The sequence below is a fragment of the Rhinolophus ferrumequinum genome, chromosome 18 (assembly GCF_004115265.2).
Source record: "Rhinolophus ferrumequinum isolate MPI-CBG mRhiFer1 chromosome 18, mRhiFer1_v1.p, whole genome shotgun sequence".
NCBI lineage: Eukaryota > Metazoa > Chordata > Mammalia > Chiroptera > Rhinolophidae > Rhinolophus > Rhinolophus ferrumequinum.
In genome coordinates this window covers 47,530,491-47,543,014 of record NC_046301.1, presented here as the reverse complement: position 1 = coordinate 47,543,014, position 12,524 = coordinate 47,530,491, and the positions used below count along the sequence as shown (strand labels likewise).

General features: G+C 40.4%; 1 protein-coding gene across 3 annotated transcripts in view; it reads right to left on the bottom strand.

Annotated features, from left to right (window-relative positions):
- Window positions 1-6,469, bottom strand: part of ADGRE3 (adhesion G protein-coupled receptor E3) — a 42,439-nt gene extending 35,970 nt beyond the window's left edge. For 2 of the 3 annotated variants that reach the window (XM_033135210.1, XM_033135211.1), the window contains exons 1-2: window positions 6,419-6,469; window positions 4,643-4,765 (exon numbers count right to left, since the gene is read on the bottom strand). In XM_033135210.1, coding sequence (XP_032991101.1) covers window positions 4,643-4,765; window positions 6,419-6,437 — 142 coding nt within the window. In that variant the 5' untranslated portion in view covers window positions 6,438-6,469. Of the gene's footprint in view, window positions 1-4,642; window positions 4,766-6,418 lie in introns of those variants that run through there. The other variant, XM_033135213.1, reaches the window with a different exon arrangement.
- Between the last annotated feature and the right edge of the window lie 6,055 nt (window positions 6,470-12,524).

Sequence of the window (12,524 nt, the reverse complement as noted above, 5' to 3'; positions counted from 1 at the left end):
ACACAAACAAAGGAAAAATCTAGTAGATAAGTTAAGTAAGGATTTGGAGAAACTGATTTAATAAATAAAATCAATAAGCACACACACACACATATATATAGAGTCAGAGAGACAAAGACATGCACACATAGACAGAGAGAGGTAGAAAGAGATGATAATAGACAGAGATTTAAAAAGATAGATAGAGACCTACGCAGAGAATCGCACATTCCTTGAACAGAAACTATACATTTTTTTCATAAAATCAATCATATGCTTCTACAAAGAAGCTTCTAATAAAAAATTTAAAAGTAGAACATTTCAGCTCTTAGTTTGAAATCCCTAATAAATTTTTTAAAATTAGAAATGATTCTTTCATTATTTAATACGAGGAATGTGTTATATAAACTGAGCATTTATAAGAAACAATTGTTTCTTAGATATGATATCAAAAGCACAAGCAACAAAAGAGGAAATAAATACATCGGACTTCATTAAAAGAACTTTTGTGCTTCAAAGTACACTATTAATAAAGTGAAAAGGCGAATCTGGAAGAGTTCCTAACTCTGTCTTCATCTTTAGTGACCTTGACGATTTTGAATAGTGCAGGCCAGTAATTTTGTAGACTGTCCCTCAATATGGGTTTGTCTGATGTTCTCTCATGATTAAACTCAGGTTATGCGAATTTTTGGCATGACCAATAGTACAAAATTGGTTTGTGTTTTTCTGAGCACCTTATCAGGAGGCACATGATGCCCTTGTGTCTAATTTCTGGGGATGCTTATTTTCATTCCCAGATGAAACAGTGTTTTGTAAAGTTTTCCCACTGTAAAGTTTCTATTTCACCCTTTGAAATAGTATCTGGTCTGGAGATACTTTGATACTAAATAATGTAAACAAGCTGTTTCTCATGGTACTTACTCCCCCTAGTTTTGCCTAAGGTTACAAAGATGTGGGAGACACAGTAGGGTATCAGCACCAGTGGCTACGTTTCCCTGGGCTGATTTCTCTTTTCCTCTATAGACTGTACTAGCATAATGCCTGGAACACAGTAAATGGCAACTTTTTCCATGAGTAATTGTTTTTTTAATCTCAGCAGTTAGCAAGGTGTATTGTAATCAAGCTTCTTATGTGTTTGTCTTTCCCACAGACTGTGAGCTCATTGAAGGTAGGCATCATGGTTTATTGTTTTTCTTTTCCCAGTGTCTAGCACATATTAGATACTTGGAAAATATATGCTTGAATTAGTAGCCGGGAGTAGATACTATGGAAGAAAATAAGGGCTATGAGTCGGTCTGGGTGAAAAGGCAACCCACAGATGGGAGAAAATCTTTGCCAATCTGATATCTGGTAAGGGACGAATGTCCAGAATATATAAGGAATTTCAACTCAACAATAAAAGTACAAATAACCAAATTAAAAAAAGGTGTAAACAGTTTGATAGGCATTTCTTCAAAGAAGATATAGAAATGGTCAACAAGCACATGAAAAGATTCTCACTAGGGAAACGTAAATCAAAAGTATAATGTGATATCACTTCATATCCACTAGACTGGCTATAATAAAGGAGACAGAGCATAAGAAGTGTTGGAAAAGATGTGGGAAAACTGGAACTTTCACACATTGCTGGTGTGAATGTAAAATGGCACAGTCATTTCGGAAAACAGTTCAGAAATACTCAAAAAGTTAAACACAGTGTTAGCATATGACTCACCAATTCCACTCCTAGGTATATAACCCAAAGAATTGAAAAGAGGTATTCAAACAAAAACTTGTATACAATATTCTCAGCTGCATTATTCATAACAGATCCAAAGCGAAAACAACCCAAATGTCCATCAAATGATGAATAGATAAACCAAAAGTGGTATATCCATATAATAGAATATTATTCAGCCATGAAAAGGAACAAAGTACTGATACATACTGTGTAGTCACACAACAGCCTAGCCAACTGTCCCCCCGTGTCTTTCCTTAAGGAAAGAAGAGTCTGTAAGACTGTGCCTTTCTGGGACTCTGTTCCATCCTTGTGTTTAAACCTTATGTTTTTCTGTTTCTGTCTGGTCCCCAAAAGATGGTTTGCAGCCAAAGACGGGTAAGATATCTCACGGGAGATACAACCTAAGCCAGGAGGAACCGAGTGGGGACCCCCAGTGAGCTGCCTGAGAAAAATGTGGGAAGCGGCCTTGCCTCCCCTTCCCCCTGCCTGGGAAAAGCCATTGCTGGCTCTGGCTTTTCCCTTGCACCTGTTTGTGAGAGAAGTCATGAGGACAATAAAGATCAGTTCTCTCCACTTATCTCAACAGAACTGTTACAATATGACAGACTTGATCCTGAGAGTGTACGTACCTTAATTAAGACACCATGGGACCTTATGCTTAGGCTGTTTACAGACAAAGGGTGATTGGAATAAACATTTTTCTACTATGATGTATGAGTCTTACAGACCGTGTAAGAAACAATGTTACTTTCTTGTATTTGTATACCTATCAATAAAAACCTTCAGTTGGCCTTATTGTGGGCTCCAGTCTGCTGAGACTGAGAGACCACTGGCCTTCGGAGAGATTTAACTGCATTAAGTCTCTGTTTCTTTCTTAAAAACTTAACCCGAGCCGCCCCTTCTTACACCCTCACTGCCCGTTTTGCGCTGGATGCGACAATACTGCAACAAAGATGAACTGTGAAAACATTCTGCTGAGCGAAAGAAGGCAGAAACAAAAGGCCATATGTTACCGTATGTGATTCCATTTATATGCAATGCCCAGAAAAGGCAAATTCATAGAAACAGAAACCAGATTGATTAGTGGTCTCCAAGGGCTGGGGGAGGGGTAAATGGGGATCGACTGCTAATGACTTTGAGTTTCCTTTTGAGATGGTGGAATGTTCTGGAATTAGATAGTGTTAGTGGTACACAACTGTGGAATATACTAAAACCCACTAAATTGTACCCTTTAAAAGTGAATTTTATGGTGTATGAATTATATCTTAAAAAAAAAGATGATGGTGGCTTTACAAGATTGGCCCCCAGTTCTGTCTCCAACCCATGTCCCTATTACGTCCCAGACTATGGATACAGTGACTTCATTTCCTTTTTATTGAACCGGTTAGACATATTCCAACCCAAAGCTATTTGTACTTGTGGGTGCCTTTGCCACAAGTACAAATATGCTCGAGTATCACCTCCATTCTTGACAGAGTGATCTCTTAAAATGCACATAGTGAGGTAATACGGTGACATTAACCTGTCATAAAAACAGTTACTAAACGAGAAGTTTCAGCATTGGCATCAACTGGAATAGACACCACATTCCCAAGTGAGGAACTAGCCTAGATACAATATTTGCAAAGGAGGAGGTGTCTGGAATCTGGTCATATGATTCTTATCTCCTTCACTCATATTGAGGATTTAAAAGGATCAGGAGTTGGCAAGTAAGAGGGGAAGGATTTATTTGGAGAGAGCTGATGCTGTGCTGTGAACCCCTCCACTCCCACCCAAGAGGAGAAATGTGTGTGGGTTCTTTCCTCTTCATCTCAGTCCCGGAGAGAGAGGATTGAAAGGAGTTCACTCAGCTAACTATGCATTGTCTGTATCTTGTGGGGACCCAGCTGGTTGGTGCCTATTTCCTCCTAAAAAATCTAAAGGGTGAGCCACCGGATTGTATCGGGCAAAGAAGAGATATCTACCGCACCCGTACAGCCCATCACTTGGGCAAAGGCTGAGTGACTATTTCCCAAGAGCTAGACGTGGGTCAGGTGTAAGAGGTTTCTGGTGTGGGGTTGCTTCGGTTCTGTCCGAGAGGGACAGCAATACACTTCAGTAGGAAGCAGCTGGACGAATCACAAAATTCCTCGCGGATGAGGAAGATGTAGGGAGGAATTTGCTGTAATCAAGGGAAATTCAGGGGAGTGATTCGGGGAGAGGGGAATTATTTTCAAAGAACCTACAAAGGCCCTCATCAGACAAAAGTGTTAAATCTCAGGAACACAGAGGCTAAATAGCAACAACAGCATCAGCCAAGTAGAGACGGTCCTGCTCCCCCTTCCTTGTCTGGGTTCGGACTGCAGCAAGATCAGGCAAAGAAGAGTAGACGTGTTGGGTGGGGAGGAGGAGAGAAGGCACTTACACCTCCTACTCCTGATTACAGGCTTCCAATCAGGAGGGAGCTGGAATTAGGGGGGCGGGGAGCAACCCAATATTAACTCAAGTCTGGAGTGTTTATTCTTCCACAGGATTGGACCTTTTAATTATGGAGTTGAGGCTGCATTTTGCATTTTAGGGGACCATGGGAATCTATATTCAAAAAGTTTCTGCCCAAGCTTTTATTCTCTCTTTGCCATGACTTCAGTGCATATTCTCAACTTAAACATTTTTTTTATAGGATGCTTTATTCTCCATGAAGTCCTGCCACATTCATTACCTCACTCAACCCCCCTACGACCCTCATGAGGTCAGCATTCTCATTCCCATGTTACAGAGGGGAATACTGAGACCTCGTTAGGTTCTGGAAGAGCCCTTTCTTCTCTGACTTCATGAAAGCGTTTTTTACTTGGTGGAGGCTGAGTTGTAGTTCTCGGCATTGCACGTGACTCTTACTTCCCCACAGCCCTTACGCTGCCTTCCCTCCACTTCCACCTCTGGGTGATTTGAAAATTATCTCTTTACCGTGACATTGCTCCAAGGGGTTCGTGAAGAATTTATTCCCAGATTGCGAAATGTATCCAGGGTTGCAGGTACAGTAAGTGCCATTGACACAGAAAGCATTCTGGGGACACTGGGAACAGGTACCTGAGGGGAGAAGACACAGGTCAGATGTCACCGGGGTCAAAAACTCTTGAGGATGAGGAAGTCTGCACCGTTTCCCTTTTGTGAGATCTCAGTGCATTAAAAACTTAGAGATACCATATATGTACCTTATGAAGTGATTACCCTCATAAGTGTAGGACCCAACTGACACCATACATAGTTATGATAACATTACTGATTATATTCCCTATGCTGTACTTTACATCCTCATGACGATTTTTATAATGGGCAATTTGTTCATCTTAATCCCTTCACTTTTTCACTCATCCCCCTAACCTTCCCATCGGGCAACCATCAGCTTGTTCTTTATAGCTACGAGTCTGTTTCTGTTTTGTTTGTTCATTTAATTTGTTCTATAGATTTCACATATAAGTGAGATCATATAGCATTTGTCTTTCTCAGTCTGAGAAGAACAGAGACTTATTTCACTTGGCATAATATCCTCTAGATCCATCCAGGTTGTTGCAAATGGCAAGATTTCATAAATGTCTCATCACTGTGTTGTACACCTGAAACTAATATATTATTGTATGTCAAGTATAATTGAAAAATAAATTTTAAAAAAATCTAAAAAAAATTAGAGGTTTCAAACCCAGAAAAAGTGGGATTCCTATGCACAATAAAAGATTGGGGCTGGCATTAAACAAATTAATTTTAACACAAAAATTTCAATGCAATATAATTGTGCTATTCTCAAGTTCATTGCAGAATTTATAAAAGAGGAATGAATTGGTTAAGACTTGGGACTCTGGGTTCAATTCTTGTTTCACCACTTACTAGCTGTGTGTCTTTCCCCAAGTCTTAAACTTCCTGTGTCTCAATTTCTTCATCTGTAAAATGGATTATTGTTAGGAGTAAGTGAATTAATACATACAAAGTGCTTTCAGCAGTGTCTGGTACATCATAAATGTCAGCTATGATCATAAAAATTTGTATTTGGAGGGAACTATGGAAGGTATGTTCTGTTAATGGTATATGTTATCTATGTAATCCTATGGATAACTTCATTTAGACAGAGATACACTAAGAATTTTAATTTGAGGAAAGAATGGGGATGAGGATACATCTCAAGCTTTGGGGCTCGTGGAGAGACTCATGGGGAGTGGGTGCTGGGAGCATGATGGGGAGCACAGCACAGAGCTTGGCTTCTCAGAATGAATCCCCTGGCTGGACATGCAGAATCTCAGGCCCCACCCCAGACCCGCTGAATCACAATCTAGTGAGATTTCCAAGGGATTAAAGCTAACCTGTAATGGTCTGGTTCATCTTTTGTTGACTTATGATCAGAATGAAATGGTTACCAGCCTGCTGTCTCTCCCACTAGAATGTTTACTTCATGAGACTTTGTGGGTTTTATTCACTGTTCTGTTTCCATACTGGGCACATTATGCTTACTAAAAACAAACAAATCTCCAAATAAAAGTACAATAAGAAGATAAATTAAAAGATTTCCAAATTTGATGAAATGATCAATTAAAGAACGAAACAAGATAGGAGCAACCCTGCCCAAGTTCTGTTCCCAACACAAGCCCCTTTCCTCCAGCCTGTTGGAGGGTGTGGGTGGCCCCATGTTCATTCTTGGTCCACACCCTCCCCGGTCTCTGGCTGTGGAAGAGCCAGGCTTTGAGCACTCACCTTTGGCCTTCTGAACCATGACGCCTGACAAGCTCAGCAGAATGCAGAGCCCTGGAACAGGAAAGCAGAAGGGAGAGACATAAAATTATGGAGGAACCATTACAGGAAATTCTCTGTGGACTGTGTATCAGTTATCTACTACTGCATAACAAACCATCAGAAAAACATAGTGGCTTAAAATAACAATGTTCATTTTTATTATCTCTCATTTTATTATTATTTCTGTGGGTCAGAAATCTGGGAAGGACTTGGCTGGGTGGTTTCTTATATTGTTGCGGTTAGACAGGGGCTGGGGCTGGAGTGGCGGGGAACTGGCTGGGCATTACTTCCCTTCATGTGGTGTCAGAGCCTGGGCTAGTTTGGGCTTCCTCCTGACATGGCAGCCTCGGTCAGGCTGCACAGGAACCAAAACCTATCCCAGCTCCCCCAAACTATATACCCATCACCCCACTTGGCAAACAGAGACCCTTCCATTACCAGGTCCCACTTTTTAAAAAGCTTTATTGAGTTATACTTGATATTACTGTTAGCTACAGGTATTATGTTTTACAGCAGATCTCTAGAACTTATTCACCTGTGTAAGAAAAACTTTCTTCCCGTGGAAAACAACTCATTCTCCCTTCCCCTAGCTCCTGGCAACAACCATTTTATTTTCTGCTTCTATGAGTTTGACTACTGTAGATACTTCATCTAAGTGGAATCATGCAGTATGTATCCTTCTGTGTCTGGCTTATTTCACTTAGCATAATGTCCTCTGGGTTCATCCACATTGTTGTGAATGGCAGGACTGGCTTTTTTGTAAAGGCTGTATAATATTCCATTGTATGTATATACCACAGTGTCTTTATCCATTCATCAGCAGGGCCCACTTTCTTAGGGAGTAGCCAAAGTTGCCAGTAAGGTTATTGGTCGCCAGAGCTAAATTTCAACCAGTGCACACTAAGAGAACCATGTTGGTTGTTCATATTGCCATGCTTTCACCCCATTTGTTAATAATCATGGCCCAGAATCAGCTCCCAACTAATTAAACACGGTAGAAGTGCTTCCTAATTCCTAGAACTCAGGCAGTCTGGGTGCTGTCACATTTCCTCAAGGCTAATCTTCAGGGTCTCCTTCCAGCCCAGCCAGCAACCCCACGCTCAATGGTATGTGCACGTGTCATCAGCATGCCGGAATCCCAGAGTTCTAAGAGACTTCAGAAATCATCCGCTGACTCTTTTTGTTGATGAGGAAACCGATCCTCAGTTTCAATTTGCTCAGACACCAGTTGTGCAAGTTTGGGCAAATTGTTTTAGGTTTCCTTGAAACATGGTGACAGCATTACCTACTTTCTGGGGTTGGGGTGATGACCTGAATGAGGAAAGGCATAAAGTACAGTGTCTGCAATCTCAGAGATATCGAGAAAAAACTGAGGGGTTGCTAGATGGGAGCGGGGTGGGGATGAGGGAGAGGGTGACGGGATTAGACAGCACAGTCAGTAACCACAAGATTGACGCTGGGATACGAAAGTCAGTTTGGGGGATATAATCAATAATGTTGTAAAGATTTTGTCGGGTGTCAGATGGGCACTTGTCTCATTAGGGAGACCACCTCAGGGATGATGTAAATGCCTGATCACTGCACTGTACACCTGAAGCTGAAGCTGAATGATACTGAATGTCAACTATAATTTAATATATATATATATATTCACAAGAAGTGGAATACAGCATAAGGAATAGAGACAGTGGAAATGTAAGGGCTGTACGCGATGTCAGAGGGGTAGTAGATTGGGGCAGGGGGTTATCACTTTGTGAGGGGTATAAAAGTCTAACTATTGCATTGTTTTGTACACCTGAAACTAATAATAAAAACATAAATTTAAAAAAGAAAAGTACAGAAATCATTGCATTAATGTTAACTGTCTATGTTATAATTTTATTTGCAAGAAAATCCCATTCTAATTCTTGACCTGATGCTCATTCTATTACACTGTTCCATCCAGTGATGAGGGCAGAGAGTTCACAGATAACCGAAATTCACAAATAATCCATCTCAGAAGTGTCTAGGACTCTGCCTCCAGTTGCCCTAAAGCAGGAAACATCTTGTTTGGGTTTCTTTCATTTAAATTGCACACTCTCACTTAAATTGGATTCCACAGATACACAGAGGGTGCCAGAAAAATGTATGCACATTTTAAGAAAGGAAAAAACTATTAAAATTGTAATACTCAATATATACCGATAACAAAGAACGAACACAAGTCATGTTTGACTCCTGCAATTACAAGAGGTGCTCAAAGTTACCATCTGTGCCCAGACACTTCTGATTATGGAGAACTATTGCTTGACCAACGTTGACCAAAGTTGTCCACTTGTGTGCATTTTTTTGGCACCCGCAGTATACTGGACACCTCTTGTAGGTAAGATGTTGAGGAAGGGGCTGCAAAGGTGAGAGGACATGTCATTTGCCTTCAAGTTGCTTATATTTTGATAGAATTTATGGTGTATCCTTCCCTCTGTAACTAAATAGTTGTGAGACTTTGAGCAAGTCATAGACCCTCTTTGTGATGCTGTTTCACATCTGTAATGTGGAGATGCTGTGTGATAATGAGGGTAAACCGATTTCAGCTTGATGCCAGGCTAAAGTAGGTGCTTGATAAATGTAAGCTTTGATTGATATTGTGACTATTGATAGTTATTTGATCTGGAGCCAGAAGGATGGACTGGATTTCTGAGCTGGGGAACCATCTGCACTGAAGTGGTGGTTGAAGCCACAGCATCATGAGATTCCTCTAGGGAAAGGGAGTAGACAAAGAGAAGACACCAGGCAGAATCCTGTGGAAAGAACATTATAGCAATGATCTGGAGTCAGATGGCTTGGGTTGAATCCTGACTCTGTCATTTATATGCTGTGTGACTCTGGACAAGTAACATAACTTCTCTGTGCCCTAGTTTTCTCAGCTGTAAGATGAGAATAATAGTAGTACCTACCTCATGGGCCTATTGTGAGGATTCAATGCGTTAACACACATACGAAGTGTGACAATTAAATTCGCAGACTTGTTGCAATGATGCTGCTAACCTTTTTTGATATCAGAGGGATTTTTCATTGTGAATTTGTACCACCTGGACAAATAGTTAACCAAGTTTACTATTTGGAAATGCTGAAAAGGCTGCATGAAAAAATTAGATGACCTAAACTTTTCACCAACAATTCATGTCTCGTGCATCACAACAATGCACCAGCTCACAGGGCACTGTCTGTGAGGGAGTTTGTAGACAGTAAACAAATAACTGTATTGGAACACCCTCCCTACTCACCTGATCTGGCCCCCAATGACTTTTTTCTTTACCCGAAGATAAAGGAAATATTGGGAAAGGAAGACATTTTGATGACATTCAGGACATCAAGGGTAATATGATAACAACTCTGATGGCCATTCCAGAAAAACAGTTCCAAAATTGCTTTGAAGGTGGACTAGGCACTGGCGTGGGTGCATAGTTTCCCAAGGGGAGTACTTAGAAGGTGACCATAGTGATATTCAGCAATGAAATATGTAGTACTTTTCCTAGGATGAGTTTGAGAACTTAATTGGCAGACCTCGTAAGGTGCATAGTGAGTGCTCAAAAATGTTGGTTTATTATTAATAATAACCTTGGTACAGGAAAAGGAAAGAGTAGGGAGGAAACAATAGCAAGAGAGGCAGAGAAGAGTCAGGGCAGTGCTAGGTCACAGAATTCATCAAGGAGGGATATCAGTTACGAAACAAAACCTGTGAAGAAGATGAACAACTCATTGGATTGGACCATAATGAAAATTTTAGGGATATTTGAAAGCATAGTTTGAATAGGGTGGTGAGGAAGGAAACCATATCCAAGAGAAAAGGAGTGCTCAAAGCAGTTCAGCGGAAAGAGGAGAAGAAAAAGACAGTTAGTTGTTGAACCAAACAGTTCGTGATAGGGGGTAGGTTAAGATACAATCATTGTCAAGGTTACACATACCTGAAAGAAGTGATGGCTCTTGCATTCCTGCACGCAGGGAACCCTCGCCAGCCAGCTCTTGAAGCTCCCTACTGTGCTTTAAGCCAACCACTTTTCCTATCTCAAGGAAATCTTATGAGAATTGATGTAAGTATCTTAGGTCAGCTGACTTAGGGGAAATTTTTCTCAGAAAAGTGAACTTCTCATCTTTCCCCATCAGACCCATGGTTTTGCTTTTTATTTATTTTCTATACCTTGTCTGCACTGTTTTCATATACTTCCTTGGTAGTAAGTTTTTCTAGCTATTGTTGATTGCTTTTGGGATGACAGAATCAATTGACCCTAGGTAAGGAATGCTTTTCAGTTACACAGCATTGTCTGAGGAAGTGACTTCGGAGTCAAAATAAACCTTAAATAGCCCTGTGGTTTTTGAGCTGGGTAAGCCAGAATTTAGGGGTCTTTGTTGGTATGTAAAGTTTCTGGGGGAATCATTTTCACAAATCTTGGGATATTATCCCCCCCCAGAAGATGGCACTCACCAGATATGACTGGAGTCTCCAATCTGGTAGAAAGTGATATATTATTTGGTCATTTGGGGGCAATCCGGACAGTTAAAGAAGCACGATCCAGTAGGGTTTGGGAGAAATGACCTGTAAGTCATTCTGTCCTCCAACAAATATTAATTAAGACAAATATTATTAAGTGACAGGATCTGCACTATCTCATTGGGATACAACAGTGAACAAAATTAACACAGTCTTTCCTCTATAGAATTAGAGGCTAGTGGGGGAAGCCAGACAGTTAAATAAGTATAGTCCATATAGAACTGACCTATCTCAAGGTTCAGTAGTGGCAAGGTGGTGCTTCTTTGGACATCGGCAATCCAAGAAATTCAAGTTCTGAGTGATAAACAAAAAAGCAATTACTAAAGTATCATAAAAACGCAAACAGAGATTCCATTCATAATATACAGAAAAATGTCTTTAAGTCATTGCTTTCTTGTCTCTCAAGTAAGGAAGACATCACTCTTTCTCTTTTCTCTCTTTGAATTGTGTTGGGGAGGAATTTAGAGGAAATTTGAATTACTGAAGGTTTTAAAGCAGTGTGAAGATATGATTGACTCTATTTTGGGGGGAGTTTCTCTGAATGCTTTTTGGATTGGATGCTTGTGTGGAAATGGGGGTCCAGGGTGGACAATAATCCAGGCAGAGCTAATGCACTTTTGCAACATATTCTATGTGGTCTCCCTGCTTCTTTTCTTACTCTGCTCGAAAACATTCTCAACCAAGCAGCCATAGTTATCTTTCAAAACAGATTAGACTCTATCACTCCCCTGCTTAAACCATTCTAAGGCTCTTCATCTCATTTAGGATAAAAACCAGACTTCTTACGGTGGCCCATAAGCCCCTCCATGTTTTTTCCTCATCTACATCTTACACTTCATTTGCTATGAATCCCCCTTTCTCCCTATTCATCAGCCACATTGGTCTCTTCTGTTCCTTGAGTACATCAAACTCTTTTCTACCTCAGGGCCTTTGTACATGCTTTCACACTGCCTGGAACGCTTTCTACCTTCATAGTCACATGTTTGCCTACTTCCTTTCTTTCATGTTCAACTTCAAACGCGTTTTTTCAGACTGGTGTTCCCTGATCGCCCACTAAAGGAAGTTCTGCCAAATTACACTCAGCCACTCTATTTATTTTCGCAAATGTATTAGCCAAATCTGTCATTATCTTGTTTGTCTGTCTCTCCCTTCTAGAACGTAAACTCATAGTTTTCTTATCTACCTTGCTTCCCATGATATCATTGCTGAATGAATGAATTGATGGATCAATTGGAAAAGAATGAAAAAGAAGACTCTAACACCAAGACACATCACAATTAAAATGCCAAAGGTTAAAGATAAAGAGAATCTTAAAAGCAGCAAGAGAAAAGCAGTTAGTTACCTACAAGGGAGCTCCCATAATACTGTCAGCTGATTTTTCAACAGACACTTTGCAGGCAAGAAGGGAATGGCATGAAATATTCAAAGTGATGAAAAATAAGGATATACAAAGATTACTCTACACAGCAAAGCTATCACTTGGAATCGAAGGACAGACAAAGAGCTTCCCAGAAAAGAAAAAGCTATAGGAGTTCATCA